General features: G+C 45.4%; 1 protein-coding gene across 1 annotated transcript in view; it reads left to right on the forward strand.

Annotated features, from left to right (window-relative positions):
- The first annotated feature begins 1,210 nt into the window (after positions 1-1,210).
- Positions 1,211-19,847, forward strand: part of SLC25A13 (solute carrier family 25 member 13) — a 99,019-nt gene continuing 80,382 nt past the window's right edge. The window contains exon 1 of the mRNA XM_074150208.1: positions 1,211-1,293. Within this exon, the coding sequence (XP_074006309.1) occupies positions 1,282-1,293 (12 nt within the window). The 5' untranslated portion in view covers positions 1,211-1,281. The remainder of the gene's footprint in view (positions 1,294-19,847) is intronic.

Here is a 19,847-nt window from a genome sequence, read left to right on the forward strand (position 1 = left end):
ATGAACTTGATACCCAATTATAAACGCAAAACCTCACCCCTGAGCTACACTTGAGCTACATGCAGGTGACAAGTTCCCTGTCTGCAACACCAGCCTAAGGCCAGCCTAAAATCTGCCCCCCCCCAGGAGCGATAAGCCCTGAGGCCAGCCAGAGTGGGCATCGGCAGGGCTGGTGATGGCCCTGGTGGCAGCCGCGAGCCTGCGTGCCAAATGGTACGTGGCCAAACATGCCCAGACAGGCTGTCTGGAGACAGTCTGCAAACTGTCTGGGAGGCCGAGCCTGCCATACTTGTGGTCATCCTGGGTACAGCCGTGGGCTTGACCGGGGCCGCTTATGTGTCAGGTTCACGTCGACTCAGGAACTAAAACCGCATTAACAGAATTCGGTTGAAAGCATGGCTCGTTCTTGGGACGTGCCAGAATGTAGCCTTGGGGTACGGCCACCGTATGAAACATCCCCTGCTCACGGGGATGAAAACAGCTCTGGGCAGGAGCGCAGGGCTTGCCGAGAGGCACAGCGTGGCTGCTGTGAAGGTGTTCGGCATCCTTCTGCCACCTGCCCCGGCGTCCTCCCACCACGCTGGAGACATCTCCTCGTCTTAACAGCACCAGTCAGCAATAGCTGGTGCAGTTAGAGGGGGCTGCAAGGCCCCGGGGGGCCCGGAGTCCCTCTGAGGCGACTCGGAGGCCGCCAGGCCACCTGAGGTAAACTGAGGGGAAAACCTGAGGTAAACCGGGGCCCTCGCAGGGGGCTTCAGCATCTTTCTGCCACGCGCCCCGGCGTCCTCCCACCACGCTGGAGACATCTCCTCGTCTTAACAGCACCAGTCAGCAGTGGCTGGCGCGGTGGGAGGGGGCTGCAAGGCCCCGAGGGGCCCGCAGTCCCTGTGAGGCGACTCAGAGGTCGCCAGGCCACCTGAGGGGAAAACCTGAGGTAAACCGGGCCCCTCGCAGGGATGAGGCGGTGCCGGCCCCGAAAGGCCCGCGCCCCGCCGCTGCCCGAGGCCGCGTGTCCGGGCTCGGCGCGGAGCCCGCAGCCCCCGCGAGGCCGGGCCGGGCCGGGCCGGGCGATCACGGGGGCCGCAGCCGGGCCGGGCCGGGTACAGCCAATGGGCTGTCGGCGCCGAGCGCCCCGTCCGCGCCTGGGAGAGCGGTGACGGCCGGCGCTGGCGGGCTGGTGCGCAGGCGGGGAAGCTGCCTTGCCGCGGTCGGAAGGGAGGGGAGGGGAGGGGAGGAAGGGAAGGGACGGGAAGGGAAGGGGGTGGCCGCGCCGGGCACAGCATGGCTGCCAAGGTAAGTCACCGCCGGCGGGCGGGGAGGCGGCGCGGGCGGCGGGGCGCTCGGTGCGCGCCAGCCCGGCCGTTGGGCGGCGGGGAAGGGGCCGCGGCGGGAGGCGGGCGGCTGCCGGCTTTGACCTCGGGCCTGTCCTTGGCGAAACTCGGCGGGTGGCGCCTCCTCCTCCTCGCGGTTCCACGGCCGCCGGCCCCGGGGGAGGAAGGAGGGTGGGCTGCGGGGGCGCCCCCCCCCCCCCCCCCCCCCGGCTCCACGCCGGCGGGTACAGAGGCGGCGCGGCGGGGATCCCCACCTGCCAGCCGCGGGGAGCGGGGCCTGCTCTCCGCTGGAAACGCACCATCTGCCTCCCGCTGCCGGGGAGGTGGCGGGAGGCGGCGGTGGGTCCCGCCGTGCCGGCGCCGCCGCGGCTCGGTGAGGCCCGAAGCGGTGCGGGCCCCCGACCCCCGCCCGCATCCCGGCCCGGCCCGGCGAGGCCGCGGCTCCTGTTAGGCCCAGCCGTGCCTCAGTTAGCACCCCGCCACACACACCCAATGTATAGATGCGTAAAAACGTACATACATGTTATATATACACTTATTTTTGGACGAGAGAAGGCTGTGGGTCCTTGGGACAGGACCGTGGGCTCGCCATGCCCGGAGCAGGCACTGACGTGGGCCCTGACCCGCTTGTAGGCCCGAGTGTGACAGTCCCTTTTTGCTTCTCCTTCCATTTTCTCTATATTCCTTTTTTTTTTTTTTTTTTACCTTCTGTTTTCACGTTTGAGTATAATTTCCAAGCGGCTTCACGTCTCTCTGCTCTCCTGTCAGATTGATACCTGTTAGTTAGGCTTTTCAGAAGGGTAAATGAATTGAAATACTTTTATTAGTTGTTTAATAACACACTTCCATCCCAGAAAAAAAATAATTAGCCGTTAGCTGGATCAAGGCCATATAAAAATAGGTATTCCACTTCTAAGTCACATGAATTTATACGTAATATTGGTGTTTCAAAACTTACTTTCCATTAAGTTTCTTTTTTGAATACTGAGACTTGAGAATAAAATGGGCCACATCCTGCTGTTTTTGAAGTCGGTGGTGAAACTTGTATCAAGAAAACAGAACTTCCCCAAACAGCGCGAAGCGGCACATGTGCTCAGTCTGGCCAGAGTTGTACACTCCTTTATTTCAGTTAGTCCCTCACAGAGCTGCTCCTGGCAACACCTTCCTCACTAAGAACTTCCTTATCTGAAACGCACACTGCTTTAGTGGATTGGGCAACATACAAGTCCTCTGCTGGGGCATATGAAACAGCCATCTCCAAATCTTATGTTTATTATTTATAGATCTTAGCTGTCCTGCCTAGCTTTTCTTTTTTGGTTGCCCACTGGTCCATACACAGGGCACATCAGTTGCCTCTTACCAAACTCTTGGTGTTAAAAGACTTAAAAGTCTTCCATTCTCTGAATTTATGAACCATCTGCTTGCCTTTCCTCTCCAAGTAGCAGTTCTTAATCCTCAGTGCCTTTGAATCTGTGCTGCTCACATACACTTAAAAAATGTTGCATCTGTAGTTAGTGTTTCTCTGACCTGGTATACCTGTGTGCCCTGTGCTACACGTTGCATGCGGTCCTTTTTCTTTTGGCTTCGCTTATTTCACAATACAAATCACCAAAATCTTTACAAGCCCTTGTTGGAAAGGCTCAATGCTTAAGGAGAAACTGAACGGAATGTCGTATGTTTCTGACATCAAGCTTGGCAGAGAGATACCTGAGAAAAAGAATAATGGCTTGTCACTGGCGTCAGAAGCATCCTTGGTGCATCGCAAGGCAGAGATACAGCACTTTGTGCTGCAGGGTTTACAGCCCTCACATACCTTCTGCAGGCTTGAATGTGTTTGGAAAAAAAAATAAATAGAGCTGGGAGCAACCAGAATGGATTAATTATTAAGTTACCTTGTGAGACTTGAAGGGTTTTTATCTTCCTGAGGTGAAATAGTTGCTGTTAAACACAGATGAATTTCTATTTTTATTGAAGTCGGTGGCAGAATGTAAGTAGTGTTTTGTACTCCTAACGGTAACGCCTGAGCTGGGGTTCTGCAAGCACACGTATGAATGACTTTGCCACGGAAAGAGCTCCTGGGCCTGAAGTTATTCACATGTGCTTGCAGGCACGGGCCTTGATTTGTGTTCTAACTTCCTCACTGATGCATCTCAGTAATGTTTGCCTTTTTCACCTCAGCCAAACAATGGACTGGTGAGTCGAATGATTTTTCTAAAATCCCTTCAGTGCCTTTTCCTTGCCAGTATCCTGCATGACCGCTTCATTTAATTTTTTTAATTACACCCTCTTAGGCATATGAGTCTTCGGGATTGAATTTAATTGTTCTTTGCTTGCAAGAGTTTAAATGTTGACATTTTAAGCAGACTTTAGGAATTCAGCCTGTCAAAAGGAAAACCCAAACAGGATACTGTTAAGGCTGCGTAGTTAAGCACTCGGGTATCAAGAAATGGGCAAAGCTTTTATGCATGGGATCTTTAGTGTGCGTTCCAGTACCATTTAATTTTCTTCACTCTGTTTTACTCTCTTACAATTTATACAACGTTCTAAGCAATGTATATTGCACATCAGTGTCTTTTCTGAATCTTTGAAAACGTTGTCCAAAAGCGCTTTGTGAAAACTGCACTCTAAATTATATTTTCACAAATTGCCAATAAAAACTACAGGTGAGATGTTCCAGGAGATTTTTACCCCATTGGTAATGAAACTGGCATCACAGGTACTGGCTTCTTATTTTGAATTGCACAGAAAACAGCCTATTTGGAAAGTCTTTCTGGTAACGCATGCACAGAGCAATAATGACGTTTTATCTAGTGTATCATGCTTTATTTCTTCATTCTGAGTGTTTAACGATGCAATAGTTTTTCTGCCCTGGAGCCAGGTGCTTCTAAAGAGAAGTGATGTAGTCTGGCTAATGCCCTGAGTGTGTGCCAGTCACCCGCTGTGTGTTTTACAGCAAAATTCCCTGTGCCTGTTGAGTGAGCTACCCTTGGTCCGGATACCGCTGCACCGTTCTGTATCGTATCGTATCGTATTGCATGTGCCACCTGTGACTTGCTGCTTTTTGTAAAGTCCTACTGCTTGCTAAAATGTAAACTTATTTTTGGTGGGAAGTTCTAAGGTACTTCTCAGTGAGACCTTTTCCCGTAGCTGATTTTGCCTTTGCCACTGTGCTACTTTGCCCAGTCGGAAACTGATATATGTAATGGGAGGTAGTAGATAGAATATTTTTAAACTTTGTATTTCATAACCACTAAGCTACACTCAAAACAGTTAAAAATGGCATCAAAGAAAATTCCAAATTTGAATAATTTCAGTAGAGAAATTAAACCTTAAAAACTGTGTAAAAACTGTGGGCTTAGCATGGAAGCACTTGTACCTTATTAAACTTCATCTCTGCTGTGGACAGCGTCTGAATAAATTTTGATATTTGTATTGAACCGCACAGTAGTGACATAGGAGATGATTTTGAAATACTGTGGTACATCTCTCTTTTTCTGATGTAATTGTTTCTTGATGCATGTGCATCCATTGGGCACATCCTGGTTGCCTCCATCACCCAGAATCTATAAGTTGTTAAAAAATTACCATCTTATGAACAAAGTGAACACAAATATCACATGCTAAAAAAGCTTGTTGTAAAATGACTGTTCAAGTAAAGGCATGACCCTTCCACCAGTACGTGGTGGGACTGCTTGCATGCTTAATACTAAGTGCTTGCTTAAGTCTTTTGAAAAACAGGTGCCTGGCTCTCAGAAATATATCAATAAGGTAACACAAAGAGGTTTGCTGCTGACTTTACTTACATGAGAATATTTGGGAAGTTTCTAATGCAAGGTAAAGAAAATTTGTTATGCAGTTTTGGTATATTTAACAATTTTTTATTCTCTTTCTGCTTGTGTTTTACTATGGAAACTGTATCGATGGAGTTACGTGTTCTTTCCAGTTACTGCCATATTTACCTTACAAATCCTAAACCTTGTCACATCAAAAAAAGTTAGTCCCCATCACAGGCTCCTTGTAAGTCTTGGTGTTAATATAGTTAGACGTTTCCCACTGGACACCCCAGTCCTGCAAGATGCATCACCTTGACTGAATTAATTGGGGTTCTGTGAAGGACTGATGCCACTGGCCCTGGCTCTGTGAGCCTTTTTGTGTGCAGAAATGACCTGGTGCCTGTGCTGGGCCATGGGAGTTCATGAGGTCTGGGTAAGCCATCGCTGAAATACAAACACTACAGCAATGTGGTTCTAAATGAATTCCAAACCATGCTGGAACTATTAGATCACAGAATCCCAGAATGATACAGGGTTGGAAGGGACCTCTGGAGATCATCCAGTCCAACCCCCTGCCAGAGCAGGGTCACCCAGAGCAGGTCCCACAGGAATGTGTCCAGGTGGGTTTGAATGTCCCCAGAGAAGGAGACTCTACCACCTCTCTGGGCAGCCTCTTCCAGGGCTCTGCCACCCTCACAGGAGAGAAGTTCCTCCTCATGTTCAGATGGAACTTCCCATGTTCCAGTTTGTGCCCGTTTCCTCTTGTCCTGTCACTGGGCACCACTGAAAAAAGACTGGCCCCATCCTCTTGACACCCACCCAATCATTTACTCCCCTTCCCTCTCCTCCCCACCATTGTTTGTGTGTTTGGTTTCATTTGCTTTGCTTTCTTTTACTGCACAAGGCTTTGCTCATGGCATTTACCCTCGGGAGAACTGCTTGAGTGCCAGTCCCGCAAGGTGCACCGTGAGTTACGGGTGGCAAGAGTAATCCCAGGGAAGGCACTCGTGGAGCCACTCTCCTGTGGAAACAGTCCGTAGAACTGTCTTATGCAGTGAACACCGACTTACCCCGAAAGGGAGCTTTATTACACTGGGGATTTTGTCTCAATTGGGTTTATCCATTTCTTTGTTCTACTGTTCCCCTTCTCCAACCCCGCTTTCTTTATCAGAGCAAGAGGAGGTGGTGGCAAAGGTTGATTTATGTCTTTAATAGGTTCAAGAGGTTCTGATGGGATCACACAGTGCAACTGCCAGTGGTTTGAATAAGTTTTTGAAACATGCCCTTTCCCATTCTGGTGTCCCTGTAAGAGGAATTGCAGGGTGATGCCCCTCTGTGTGTAGTTCTGGGGGAGCGTTACAGAGCAAACAGTTATGTGTACATCCTTATGCCCGTCCCGGCTGTTGTGATATCCGCTGAAAAGTATTTGAAGTTGTCTGGATCTTACCACATCGGGAAATGAATTCCTCTTCCTATGCAGCTGCGTGTCCCAGGAGGTTAGAGGAGCTCTTCCAAATGTGCTTCAAATGACCTGTTAAAGGCATGATCTTAGCCCGGTAGAGACATTTACAGCCCTGAATGATAACAATCTGTCTTCTGACCAGCTTGTTTAGGCCAATATTTATTTTATTTATCTATGTTGTCCAAGGAGTTTGACAAGGAGGTACGTGATACTGTGTATCCTGGAAGATGGCATGAACATGCTGCCTAATTTTAGCTTCTTTTTTTGCTTTTGATTTGTGGAATTGCTGCTGCTTTGGCTATCGAATGGCTTGACCAAACTGAATAGAGCCTGTTTGTTTGTACGGCCCCAGACCTAACCTTGGGTGAGGCCCCTGGGCGCTGCTGGGGCTCTGCTAATCGTGCTGGTTCGCTTTGGCTGCAACCCCGTCTTCAGAAACAGCAGCTGATGTTTTCTGGCACTAGATACCTACGGGTAGTAAAACCTAAGGGCACATATTTTCTGGTGCATTCTCTTTCTGGAAAGTATCTGTATCTCAATCATTCGCAGGGAGATAAAGAGGTCCTTAGAAAAATACTCTATCTTCGATTGCTTTGGAATAAAGCAATTTCAACCGAAGCTTTGTTAAAACACTTAAAGGAACACTGCAAATGCATTTTTCATAACATTTTAAAATAATTTCATGTTATTTACAATACCTCAGAAACGTGCAATTGCAATTATATTCTTTACCAAAAATGTTACTTGGCCTGCACAAACCCCAGCGTGTTAAAGGATGAAATTGCTCGTAAGGAGTGGGTTGTTGGCATTTTTCTTTTTCTCTAAAGACGAAAAAAACCCAAGAAACGGTGAGAGAGAGTGGAGAAGTGCTCTCGTGTACACCAAACTATGTATGTTTAGAGAAGAAACGGAAGATGTAGAGCTTGCGGCAAGCCTGAGCACATTCCTCCTGTAGGATACGTGTGAGGTGCTTGACCTCAGCTGCTGGATTCACGTGCTTCTGATGCCTTGCACACCTGGGCAGCCCGCAGGAACTCTTCTGTGCTCACCAGTAAGCTCACTCTCAAAGATTTGCCTTACTCACTGGCTTGCTCTCGGCCAGGTGAGAACTAGAGCCTGGAATTTAGGCTAAGACAACTTTTTGGTGTTCTCTAGATCTCCAATGCCAAAATTCTATCCGCTTGCCTATGGAAGTAGATTTAGGAAACCTATCTGAGGTGTGGGAAATAAGAAGATGGGGATCTTCAAACAGCGAGACTTGCATCTCTATCTCAGGCAGGGACACTGGGGGACAGGGGGTGGGCCAGAACCTGATGGGCACCCATCTGGGATGGGGAGAGGTTTGGATTCTCTGTTGTCAGCGGAGTTTGTGCATTTTGCATGAGTAATACCTCCATGTGCCGGGGTTTGGGAGGGCTGTGCTCGATGCTGAATCCAGCTCTGCCAATGCGCATTAGGGGAGTTCATGCATGGTGGCCTGGATGGAGCCGGGGGTGCTGCTCAGTGGGTCTGAAAGGTCTGTATGTCCTCCGCCGGAGCTGCGGCAGTTCTGGATGTGCACCTTGGTGGAACTTCTGGAATCCTAAAACTCTTAAACTGCATGTGCCTTTCTGCTTGCAGATGGATTGGATTTTGCATCATGCTGTGACTCGCCCTTGGAGCAAAGTGGAGTTTGCAAATACACAAACACACAGTTTTATTTGTAAAGAGTACCCTGAGATTGGCAGACTTGTGCCCAGAGAGCCAAACCTTTTAAACATAATTCTTAAATCTTAGTGTCATCACTACTTCCATAGTTTTAAGAGGTTACTGGTTTGTTTTTGGAGTCCTGGGCCAGGCTGGACCAGGACTCTGGGACTGGTTCTTCGCCTGTTTTGCCTTCCTAATCCTGGACTGATCATCTCTCTGCTCTGATACTGGGACTGAGCTCCCGTAGCTGTTCTGGTGGTTGGGTTGGTGTGAAGAGGTACCTCTTTGTTTTCCACTGAACCACCAGGTCACTGCGTTTTTAAAAGCCAGTGGTAGCCATGAAGCTGTGATTGAACTTGGCTAACACTAAACATTCAGTAGGGTAATGTCATGGTGCTGGGGTGAATTCGAGTGGGTAACTGACTTGGGAAAAAGTAGCACAGCTTTTATGTATAAATATATATATATGAATTGTTTTTGTTTGGTTTAAATCAGATCAGTTCCCTAATACGGTTCACACCAAGGCAGATAAGGAATTACACGGATGGCATGTTCTAATGTAGCACCGAGCACAGCAATACCTTGAGCTGGAAACCTCTGAAAAGTTGTCTTATATAGAATCATAGAATCATAGAATTGTCTAGGTTGGAAAGGACCTTTCAGATCATCTAGTCCAATCATCAACCTAACTCTGATAAAAAACCATCACTAAACCATGTCTCTAAGCACTATGTCAACCCGTCTTTTAAATCCCTCCAGGGATGATGATTCAACCACTGCCCTGGGCAGCCTGTTCTAATGCTTGACAACCCTTTCAGTGTAAAAATTTTTCCTAATATCCATCCTAAACCTCCCCTGGAGCAACTTGAGGCCATTTCCTCTTGTCCCATCGCCTGTTCCTTGGGAGAGGAGACCGACCCCCCCTGGCTACACCCTCCTTTCAGGGAGTTGTAGAGAGCGAGAAGGTCTCCCCTCAGCCTCCTTTTCTCCAGGCTGAACACCCCCAGCTCCCTCAGCCTCTTATAAGACTTACTCTCCAGACCCCTCACCAGCTCTGTTGCTCTTCTGTGGATCTGCTCCAGCTCCTCAATGTCTTTTTTTGTGGTAAGGGGCCCAAAACTGGACACAGCACTCAGTATGACAATCACAGGACTATTTACTGCCTTGCATTTCTAGATATTTTTGCATTTTCCACTGCTCAGCAGAGAAATGAGGAGGAGTTGTTTTTTACCAAAATTAGGTCTCTGCTGTTTTCGGTGGATCAGCCCTTCCTGCTTGGCTCCTGATGGGATAACCAGAGAGGTGCTGGGGCTTTTCCCTAAACGCAAGAGCCATGGGGCAAGAACACAGCCGTGGGGGTGTAACTGTACATTTTGTGTAGGTCAAACTGTGAGATTGTCACAGAACTAATTGGTCAACTGATGTACCCACTAATTATTTAAATGCCCGTGGGCAATAGACAGTTCAAGTGTTGAGAAGAGGGAAAGTCAAAAATGGAACTGAAACACCAAGAAAAATTTGTGACCGTTTTCCTCTTCAGTATTTATACGAAACTCTTTGGAAGTCTTTTGTCCCATTTTCTCTCTGTAGCCCAGACGGATATTTTTTAAAAGGACTGAGCATTTTTAAAAGGAATACTGCTGTGAGTTTTCCATGGAAGCAGCAATAAAAAAATAGACTGCCCTTGCAAACGGTTTAGCGTTGTGTTGTTTTTGTTTGTTAAAAGATGTGACTCTGCTTGGCTTATTTATGTATTCAGATGGGAACTGCCTGGGCTGCAGAAGGAATAACTGCCTCTTGTTTGACAAGTTTCTGGTTGTATTTGCCTTGATTAGCCTGGCTGGTGCCTACACGTTTTTCTAGCAGGGCACACAGAGAAGACGACTGCACCCTTAGCCTGTAGGAGTCAGGCAGCAGGTGAAATCCCAACTCTCTGAGGCTTTTTTCTCCCTTTAGAAATATGTGTGAGTGAAGGGGAGTGACCTTCGTGGTGAAGATGATGGAACCTTGCACGCGATGCAGTAATCCTTATGATTTTTTTCTTAGCTGGGTAGTATATGAATTATTGATACATGTGGGAATTGTGAAGCGCTGTGGCATTTTATTAATTATCCATATTAAAACGTATAAAGGTTAAAATAAAAACCTCTCTACAAAGAGGTTTCATGCATTTGTGTTTTTGGTTACTGTTGGCTTTATGACCTCCCCATCACCTCAGCCATGCTCGCTGGCAGCCAGTCCGTGTTAGCATAAATAACCTTGGTGCCTTGTTCATCCCTTCAGCAGGGGACCAAATCTCCAAGGCTTTGGGCCAGAGCTGGAGGGAGGTTTATATCCCTCTGAGAACAGGCACCTGGGACCTTTTATGGGAGTCATCATTGTGGTTTGGTTTTTTTTAATCCAGATATCACATTTGGAAAACTTACCCGGTTTGAGTTTATTGTATTAAATGGTGTTACTGCAACTTGTGATTGCTTTAGTTCTTCTGAAATGTTTCCATTCTTAAGTGACACATTTTTCTTTACTCTTCACATCTCCCCTCTGTGGGATAGAAACTGTTTTTGTCCCCACAGCTGCCTTTCTTATTCCTGACAGTCTGTGTTTGCAGTGAATAGGACGGAGAACCGCTCTTGAAACTGTTAATTCTCACTCCACAAACTGTCCTAATGGCAGGTGCAGACTTCCCAGCCATATTAGTGCTGTTTGAATTATTGCTACTTCTCTTTGATTAAAAATAGGTGCAAATTGTGAAAAAAAAGATGTTAACAACACATCTTATTGCATAGTGCTACATTAATTAAATTTGGGGGTCAGGAATGTCTGACAGCAGAACAGACTGATCAGGGACCCAAGTGGTTAATGGCATGTTGTAAAATGAACACAAGTCTTTCAGAAACTGACGTTTTTAAAGCACATTAAATGCTTTTTGAACCAGCATATCTTATTTTCTAAAAGTTGCCAGAATACAGAATTAAATTGACCTGCTAAGGTCAAATATTTGCTAAGCCAGCAATGATAACCCAAGAGTTGTAGTTACCTGTAGAACTATCATTAGGTTATATTGAGATTAGCCCACAAATTATGTAGCTGGAACTTGCTTCTTGCTTGTGTCTTCCATTCTAAACAGAAATGTTAAGAAAATAATTTTCCTTGAAGGGTAGTAGCATGTAGTCTTTAATTTTTTTCCAATCTTCAGGTCTCACCGTAAATCAATACCATGAGAAGATAATAGACCTTCAAACTCTTGAAGTCTAGTTTTTAATAATATTTTCATCAGTATAAAGATTTCAAGGCTTTTAAAGGCTATTTTTGAAATTATGGGGACCTATCAGAAGGGTAACACATGTGCTTTTTACAACCATAATTTTTATGTCCTTGATAATTAGGGCAATTGAAGAATTGCAAAGAGCAACCCTAATTCCAAAGCTGGAATATGGAAGAAGGTGTTGTGTAGCTGGATGACCATAATTATTAGTTAACCTTATCAATAGGTAGAAGCAGACTTTTTTTTGCCTCCTTCTTCAGATGCCATTACGTTAATTAGTGTTCTGGAGTATTAAAACCTTTTTCTGGAGTATTAAAGAAGTTAAACAACCATTGAGCAAATTTAAATCAACATTTCTGAGCAGTTGTGGAACTCCACAGGGAGGGAAGTGCCAGGGGATCAAGGTCAGAATATTTCTGATCCAGTTGAACAAATTTTTCTTAAGCTGAAAACTTTAGGAAAAGGTCGAGAACAGCGATTTGATGTATTTGAATTCCATTTGTTACTTCCATGATGGAGTTTCTTCTTTCTGTCTCTCCATTTGTGACACTCTGATCTTGTTGGTGCTTCCTTCGTAATTGAAATGGATTTACTGGAGTTCAGATTGTTGTGGAAAATGCCATTGACCACAGATTTTTTCCAGCTTCATGCACAATTTTGTATTTATCTTTTCACATATTTCAGTTTCTGTGGGTGAATACCACCTGATCTTTATTCACTGAAGATTTAAAAATGTTCTTTCCTGGAGCCAAGTTTCATTTCTCTCTGAGAGGTTAAGTTTAAACTTATCAGAAAATGGAAGGTTCAAAGAAGGTTCCTTGGCAGGTTGGAGTCTTTTTTTTAGTGCTGACTTTGCAAGGACATGAGGAGAGAACAACAACTGGCACTGTCTGTTCTGTGTTTTTCTTTCTGATGTTGTGTACTGGGAAAAATGTCTGTGGAGTTCAGAATGTGGAGTCATAGAAGGGCACACGTTTCTCTACCTTCTTCCTGACGGTATTTGCATACGGCCTAAAAATGCACTTAGTCAACAGGGGAGGATGCTTTCGCAAGGATGATCCCCAGCCAAATGCCAATCATCTGGCCAGTAGGAGGCAGAAATTTTAATTTTCTTCATATTTAAGTTGCTCTTTCTTATCCCAATTTCTCTTGAACTCTCTCAGCCAATAGAACCATCACTTATTCGGTGTTTTGCCTCAGTCAATGGATATTTAATTCTGGGAAGTCAGCAAATGTGCCCACTTCATCTAAGCAAAGCAGTAAATTAGAGTAGTTTTTAAGGAATAAATTAGAGCAAATCATTCAGTGTTGGAGTAGCTTGAGCGGCATCTGACTACGTCTTTCATCGAAGACTGATGGGCGTTAATCAAACTGCAGGTAACAGCTCCGAAATGTAGAAGGCTGTCAGTGGGATCGTGACGCACAGATTCCATGGCTGTGCACGAGCTCTGGGTTCAAACGTGCTCACACGTGGTTTCCTGCCCTGAGAAATGACATCTCCTGCCTTCATCTTCCCGACACCCAGCTCTGTTTTTAGGACAGAAGAAAAGAGGTCTGAAAATTAGCATTACTGAGCAAACAGCAGGTTATTAGCTATTATTGTCATCTTTCTGTGCCTTGAAAATACGACCTGTTTCCGCTCTTCCCTGGATCCTTGGCTACTAAAAGCTCTTGGTCACGTATTTTATTATTGTACGTCTTTATCGTGTTTGACAACTACCGTTTGATGGAACATCAGTGATTTAACAGATCTTTGGCAGAAGAAACCTTTAAGTGAGGCACCGAGTATGAAAAGCTATTAGAAAAAAACCGCGGTATGTAAAAATACCGTGTCTGGCTGATTCCTGCTCACAGCCCTTTGTGCAGTTTCAATCTGACTAGAGAAATCTTCACGTGTTTAGGGGAAGAAATTTTTGAATAATTTCACATTTCCATTAAAATAGTTTTTGTCACTGACATCAAGTCAGCCTTCCTCCTCCCTGTCACTTCACCTGTCTAACGCTGCTTGCCATTGTGTGTCAGTCTCACTGGAAACTACTTTGTAAAGATCAGGAATTAGTCCCGTGTTGATGCTGTTCAAAAGGGAGAAAAACATGGCAACAACAAACTTTCTACAATTGCTTCTGCTCTGTTCTCACGCCCAAAATCACTTACTGGGGCTGCATCTTTTCTTTCAAGCCCAACTGGTGCAAAGCAGCAGGTTCTGCCTTTTCTGTGTTGTGAATGTTGCACGGCAAAAGTTTTGGGCTTCTCTTTTCTTCTCGTGGGAAAGAAAATGATGGTGACTGTAAATCTCACAGAATCACAGAATGACATGGGGTTGGCAGGGACCTCTGGAGATCATCCAGTCCAACCCCCTGCCAGAGCAGGGTCACCCAGAGCAGCTCCCACAGGAACGTGTCCAGGTGGGGTTTGAATGTCTCCAGAGAAGGAGACTCCACCACCTCTCTGGGCAGCCTCTTCCAGGGCTCTGCCACCCTCACAGGAAAGAAGTTCCTCCTCATGTTCACATGGAACTTCTTATATTCATGTTTGTGCCCGTTCCCTCTTGTCCTGTCCCTGGGCACCACTGAAGAAAGACTGGCCCCATCTTCTTGACACCCACCCTTTAAGTATTTATAGGCATTGATCAGATCCCCCCTCAGTCTTCTCTTCTCCAGACTCAAAAGACCCAAGTCCCTCAGCCTTTCCTCGTAAGAGAGGTGCTCCACGCCCCTAATATTCTTTGTAGCCCTCTGCTGTACCCTCTCCAGCAGTTCCTTGTTCTTGAACTGAAGAGCCCAGAGCTGGACGCGGTGCTCCAGATGGGGCCTCCCCAGGGCAGAGCAGAGGGGGAGGATGACCTTCCTCCACCTGCTGGTCACACTCTTCCTGATGCACCCCAGGATGCCATTGGCCTTCTTGTCCACAAGGGCACATTGCTGGCTCTTGGTCATCCTGTTGTCCACCAGGACTCCCAGGTCTTTCTCCTCAGAGCTGCTCTCCAGCAGGTCACCCCCAACCTGCACTGGTGCAGGGGGTTATTCCTCCTGAGGTGCAGCACCCTACACTTGCCCTTGTTGAACTTCATCAGGTTCCTCTCCGCCCAACTCTCCAGCCTGTCCAGGTCTCGCGCTGTGGCACTGTGCTTTTGGTGCAACTTGTAGATTCAGTATCTCGGTAATGAGAACAGCCCAAACCAGAATACTGAATTCTCAAGTGGGTAGACATTCAACCCAAATACTGTATAATTAAAATAGCACTTAATATTCTGTGTGCCACTGACACGTTAAGGACAGTAAACCAGCTTTTCCCCTTTTTCTTGTGGATACATGAGGAGGGAAAGAGGGCACTGAACTTTTGAAAATGGTGGAAGGAGCTGAGCAAACTGTGCACAAAAAGGCTGTCAAATACACCGTTTTCCTTCAGTGTTTTTAGAAAGTTATATACAGAATATGTGTCTACAATTCTTTTGTGGCTTTGAATTGTGGGGGTCACTTCGCGTTGCGTGTGACCCACAATTGGATTAAACAAAGGGATGGATAATGAGAACGAGTGTGAGGTCTCCTGGCTTTTCTGTGCGCTGTTTGAAGGGTTCCTGGGCCGGCACGGGGTATGAAAATTGTTTAGAGTAACCACTGACTGAGCACCCGGCGTTTCCATGAGACAAAGCATTAATTTTTCCATTTCCAAGGGCTGGATCAACTGGTCAGAAAGAAGGTTTTGGAATTTTACGATGTTTTTGACAGTCAATGACAAAAAAGTAATGAAAGTAATTTGAAGATTATTTTTTTTAAAAAATTCCTGTCTTCAACTCAGAATGCTTAATTGGTGTCCTGGTTTGAGGACATCATCATCGTTTCCACCACAACCAAACAATCCCATAAAAATACTGGGAGAGCTATCCAACAGAAGTAAATTTAGTGTTTTAATGGAACAGTTATTGCTTTATGCAAATATATGTAATAAAATAGGCTCACAGATAAGGAGCCAAAATTATTCAAGCTAAAATCAGAATAGTTTCTAATTAAAATGTATTAAAATGCTGGAAATGTTTCCGCAGTTTCTTAAGGAGATGAGAAGCTTTTAATTATTGTTGTCAGGTACCTTACAACTTCTGCAAATTATGGAGAGTTATTGTGAACTCTTTAATAATTTTGACTGAGTTGCAGCGAGTCAGTGGCAGATAAGCCTTTAGTGTAACAGTCACTGCCGTACATGAATGATTTAGCTCTGCATCAGATTATTTGATATTCTCCCATGAAACTGCAGATTATTTCCAAGTACCCTCTTTGAGAGCTCGACCTTTCTGGTTCTTAGCCAAGAGTGAAGGTCACACGCCCGGAGTGGCCGGTGGCTACTGTGGAATCTGCTGATATTTAAGCACCGAGCGTTTGTCTTATTGTTAACAATGAAGATAAGAATTGTAAAATAAAATGTTGAACTGCCTTTACTTTGTAATTGCCCTGTCCTCGGGGGCATCATCTAATAATTTAAAATGGAAACCCACGTGATGGAAGTTGGACAAACGGTGACACCATTCCTTGCAGGCAAAAGAGAGCGTGTTTGCAGACTCCTGTTTTGGCATATGGATTTTGAGGTGATGGGTAAAAATCTTTAAGGGAGAGAGATATGTTTTGCTATTTGCAAGTCCAGGTTTTCCATAGTCAGAGGTTGACTGTTGGGTTTTGTCTGGGAAAGGAGGGTTGTTACGGTGACTCTTTGAGCTGTGGAAGAGCGTGGGCATGCTCCCTGTGACCCAATACATTAACGTGCTGAGTGTTATATGGGAAGGGAAGGGAAGGGAAAGGAAAAGGAAAAAGGAAAGGGAAGGAAAGGAAAAGGAAAAGAACTATTTTTTTTTTCTTATTGTCTCAAGTACCACAGTGCTATTATTTGCCCAAGCGTGCGTTGGAATGCTGCTGGTATTTTTGTTAGCTATGAGGAACGGTTCCTGACTGGAGGACTTTAGGGTTTTCTTTGAGTCTCTTTAATTTAAAGTTTGCTTTGTGTGTGTGGTGCTGTTTCCATTGTGCAGTCGTCTTTTGTTCTTTTTAAGGTTGTGGAGTTGGATCCATGCAGACGTAGGGATTCACACCCACTCCCACACCCTTCCTAGCGCTCTGAGCTGCTGAGGTGTAGCGTTTTGAATAGCGTTGAATAGATGGATTTGATTATAAATAGGATCTTGAAAAGTGAACTTCTGTGTTCAAAGAAGAAAACACAACACCGAAACAAAATACATTTACCTGTCAGTTATTCCTACATAATCCCTGTCACACAATTATTAGCCAAGACATGTAATGTATAGGAACTTTTCTCTAGCTCATTTCTTTTACTTGCTCAGTCATAAGCACGAAGTCACAAATAACAACAGTTACTCTAGCAACAGCCTGAGACAGACCTTTCCACAAGTTTAGAGGCACCGATTGCACATCTATTATTTTTTTTTTTTCTTTATCACAGAATTAGTGGTTTTCTAAGAGCGAATCATTCTGTTCCAATGCCCCTGTATGGCACCGCTCCAGGTTTGCTTTCTTCAAAGGGCAGGTTTTTGGTTATTGCTGCAAACAATCCTGCTCACTCCCCGGGACCTGGTGTCACAGTACAGCTTCAATTGCATTGGCATCTGGGAGTGAAAATTATGGAGAAACCTTTTGTACCACTGTTCAGCTTGTCTACTCCTGCCATTTTCTTGCTGCCTTGGCTCTGTAATTTATGAAGGTGTCAGATAAAGCGTGGGACACTTCCGTTTAGGTCACTGTGTACGCTGTATGGCATCAGGCACAGCACAGGACTCTCAAGAAGGTCCCTGGTCATGCAGCATCGTGTCTATTATTTGGAATCTCTTGATTGTGACGTCTTGGTAGAAGCACCTGATCATTTAGGCTGTAAAAGTTGCTTTGTGCCATGCCAGGGGCAGAGTGAGCATTTGGGTGTTGGGGACTGGAGAAACCAGGAGTGGGTGACTTCATTGAGCTGTTGGGAACCTTGAGAACAATGAGTGTGGGGACCTTGGCGAAGCTCCTTAGGAGCTTGTATGTTGTGTTCAGGAATGGCTCTGCCAGAGCTGCTGAAGGTGCCACCTTGTGAGAACCACGGTGTTAAATGGCCTTCTGTCTTAATTGTGGCTTGCCCTTTGCTTAATCCTGCTCCAAATACATATTTTATCCTAATAACATTGAGTGCCAGATAAAATCCATGCTCACAGTCTGCCACTTCTCCCTGACAGTTTTTGGGTGATAACAGGTATCTAGTCTTCTGCTTCCTGCAGGTACTACTTTTGATCTTGCTGTTACGCTGGAGAACTTTCCTATCCTTTGCTTCTATGGGTGAAATGACTATTATCCTGCCAGATGTAAGCCTGAAGCTTAGCTCTAGAAGATGACTTGCTGGCACTGGGATGACTTTTGGAAGATGAACATGAGGCAGTTGACGCCTTGAGCTTACGGCCGGTGCCCTGGTTGTATGGTAGTACGGTTGTAAAATAAGAATTCCTGGGAGCATCGAAAAGGAAAGTCTATAAACTGGGTTGAGGTAGCCACCAAATATGCTTTAGCAGATTGACATTCATAATGCTTAGAAACACCTCCATTTCTGAAAGGTGTAAGGAAGGAAAAGGGAGAGCAAAGGAACAGTGTTGGCAGCTCTCGTTCCATCCGTCTGCGGGGAGCAGGAGGAGGGTGTTTTTTGAAAAATACCCATGAGTTAATGGAAATATCATTTGTCCATTCTCATTACTAGCTCGTTTGAGTCACAGAATTGTAGAATCCCAGGTTGGAAGGGACCGCAAGGATCATCTGGTCCGACCTTTCTTGACAAAAGCACAGTCTAGACAAGAGGACCCAGCACCCCATCCAGCTGGATCATAAACGTCTCCAGCGATGGGGAATCCACCACTGCCCTGGGGAGATTATTCCAATCACCGATTGTTCTCATTGTAAACAATTTGGAAATAATTTTTTTTTATTGAAGAACCCCTAATATATCTTACGTATAATTATTACATTTCTTCCAGTGAGTGGTGAGCTTTAGTTTGCTGAGATACATTGGGATATGTTAATATTCCATAATGGCCACAGTAAAGCAGCTTGGTTATGGATCTTTGGATCACAGCCCTCAAGGTCACCAGAGTAAAAACGCGTTGTAGAGGAGCTATGAGACAATAGGGAATATTATTTTGAGCAAGAAGATGGAATGATGCAGTCAGAGCACCATAGCGCTTTGTGAGATAGGTAAAGTCATTGGAGAGCTGAGCTGTTCCTGCCAGCAACGTGAAAAGTGAAAGAGAAGTTTCTGGTTTTTTCACCAAGAGTTGGTTTCCAGATTCATTTTCTCACAGTAATGTAGCACATCATGTTTTGTTGTAGGAATGACAGCAGTTGCATCCTTGCCCCAGTCCAGAGGCTGACTACAAACTAACAGTCCGGTTTGTTCCTAACTGCATCTTCTAATACATGCTTAAAGCTTGGGTTAGATGGTATTGGTCACAGTGTGATGCTTTTTGCTTTTTCTGATTTTTCTGAGCAATGACGGTACCTTGCTATTTTTACCTTAGTATCTGGCTAGTTTTATGGTCCTTCTGTTTTCCAGGTCTTTAAGTAGGAAAATTGTAGAAGTATAGTCTAAATGCCTTTTTACATAGCATTAATTAGCTATTCTGGGAAATTCTCATAGCGATTTTCCTTAAGACATACCCTGCTCCCACCGTGGTTTCTTACCTACTTGGAAGCACTGGACAAACTGGACAAGCATTTTCCCAGATGTATGTAATTGATAACTGCATGTTGGTCCCCAATCAGCTTGTGGGCAAAAATACTGTGGTTTATTGGGAATCTCCTTGTGTGAGAACCATCCTATGAACAAACCAGCTGCGTTTGCTTTGGGACTTTGAAAGCAGGATCAAAGCTGGCAGGTAATTGCCCAATAAAGTGGCTCTGTTGGCTTTGATGCACTTGGGGGAAGTGAGGCTTCAGAAGCTGGACTGGGAATTGCCCAGAGATTTATAATTGGGACAGAGTGAAGATGGAAGTGAATAGGTTTGTTTGAGATTTGCTCTCCCTGTTAGCCAGCAAATTTTCTTCTTCTTCACCGTTGTGTGGGGCAGACCTAGCACAACTCTCTGGTTTCAGTGGGGTTTATTCTGTAGCTCTGTGTACTAAATTAGCCTGTAGGATCTGAGAAGACTTTGTTGATTAGTGTTAATAACATTTCTTTTTCTTAGTAGTGACCAGCTTCTCTTACACTGCTCCTTACTCCAAGCCTTTGGGTAGATATTCCAAATGCCATGTGGTTAACCTTCCCAGGAGAAGTCCTCAGCTCACCCTTAGGGAGGTCTGGCAAGAAGG

Source organism: Numenius arquata, chromosome 7, assembly GCF_964106895.1.
Source record: "Numenius arquata chromosome 7, bNumArq3.hap1.1, whole genome shotgun sequence".
NCBI lineage: Eukaryota > Metazoa > Chordata > Aves > Charadriiformes > Scolopacidae > Numenius > Numenius arquata.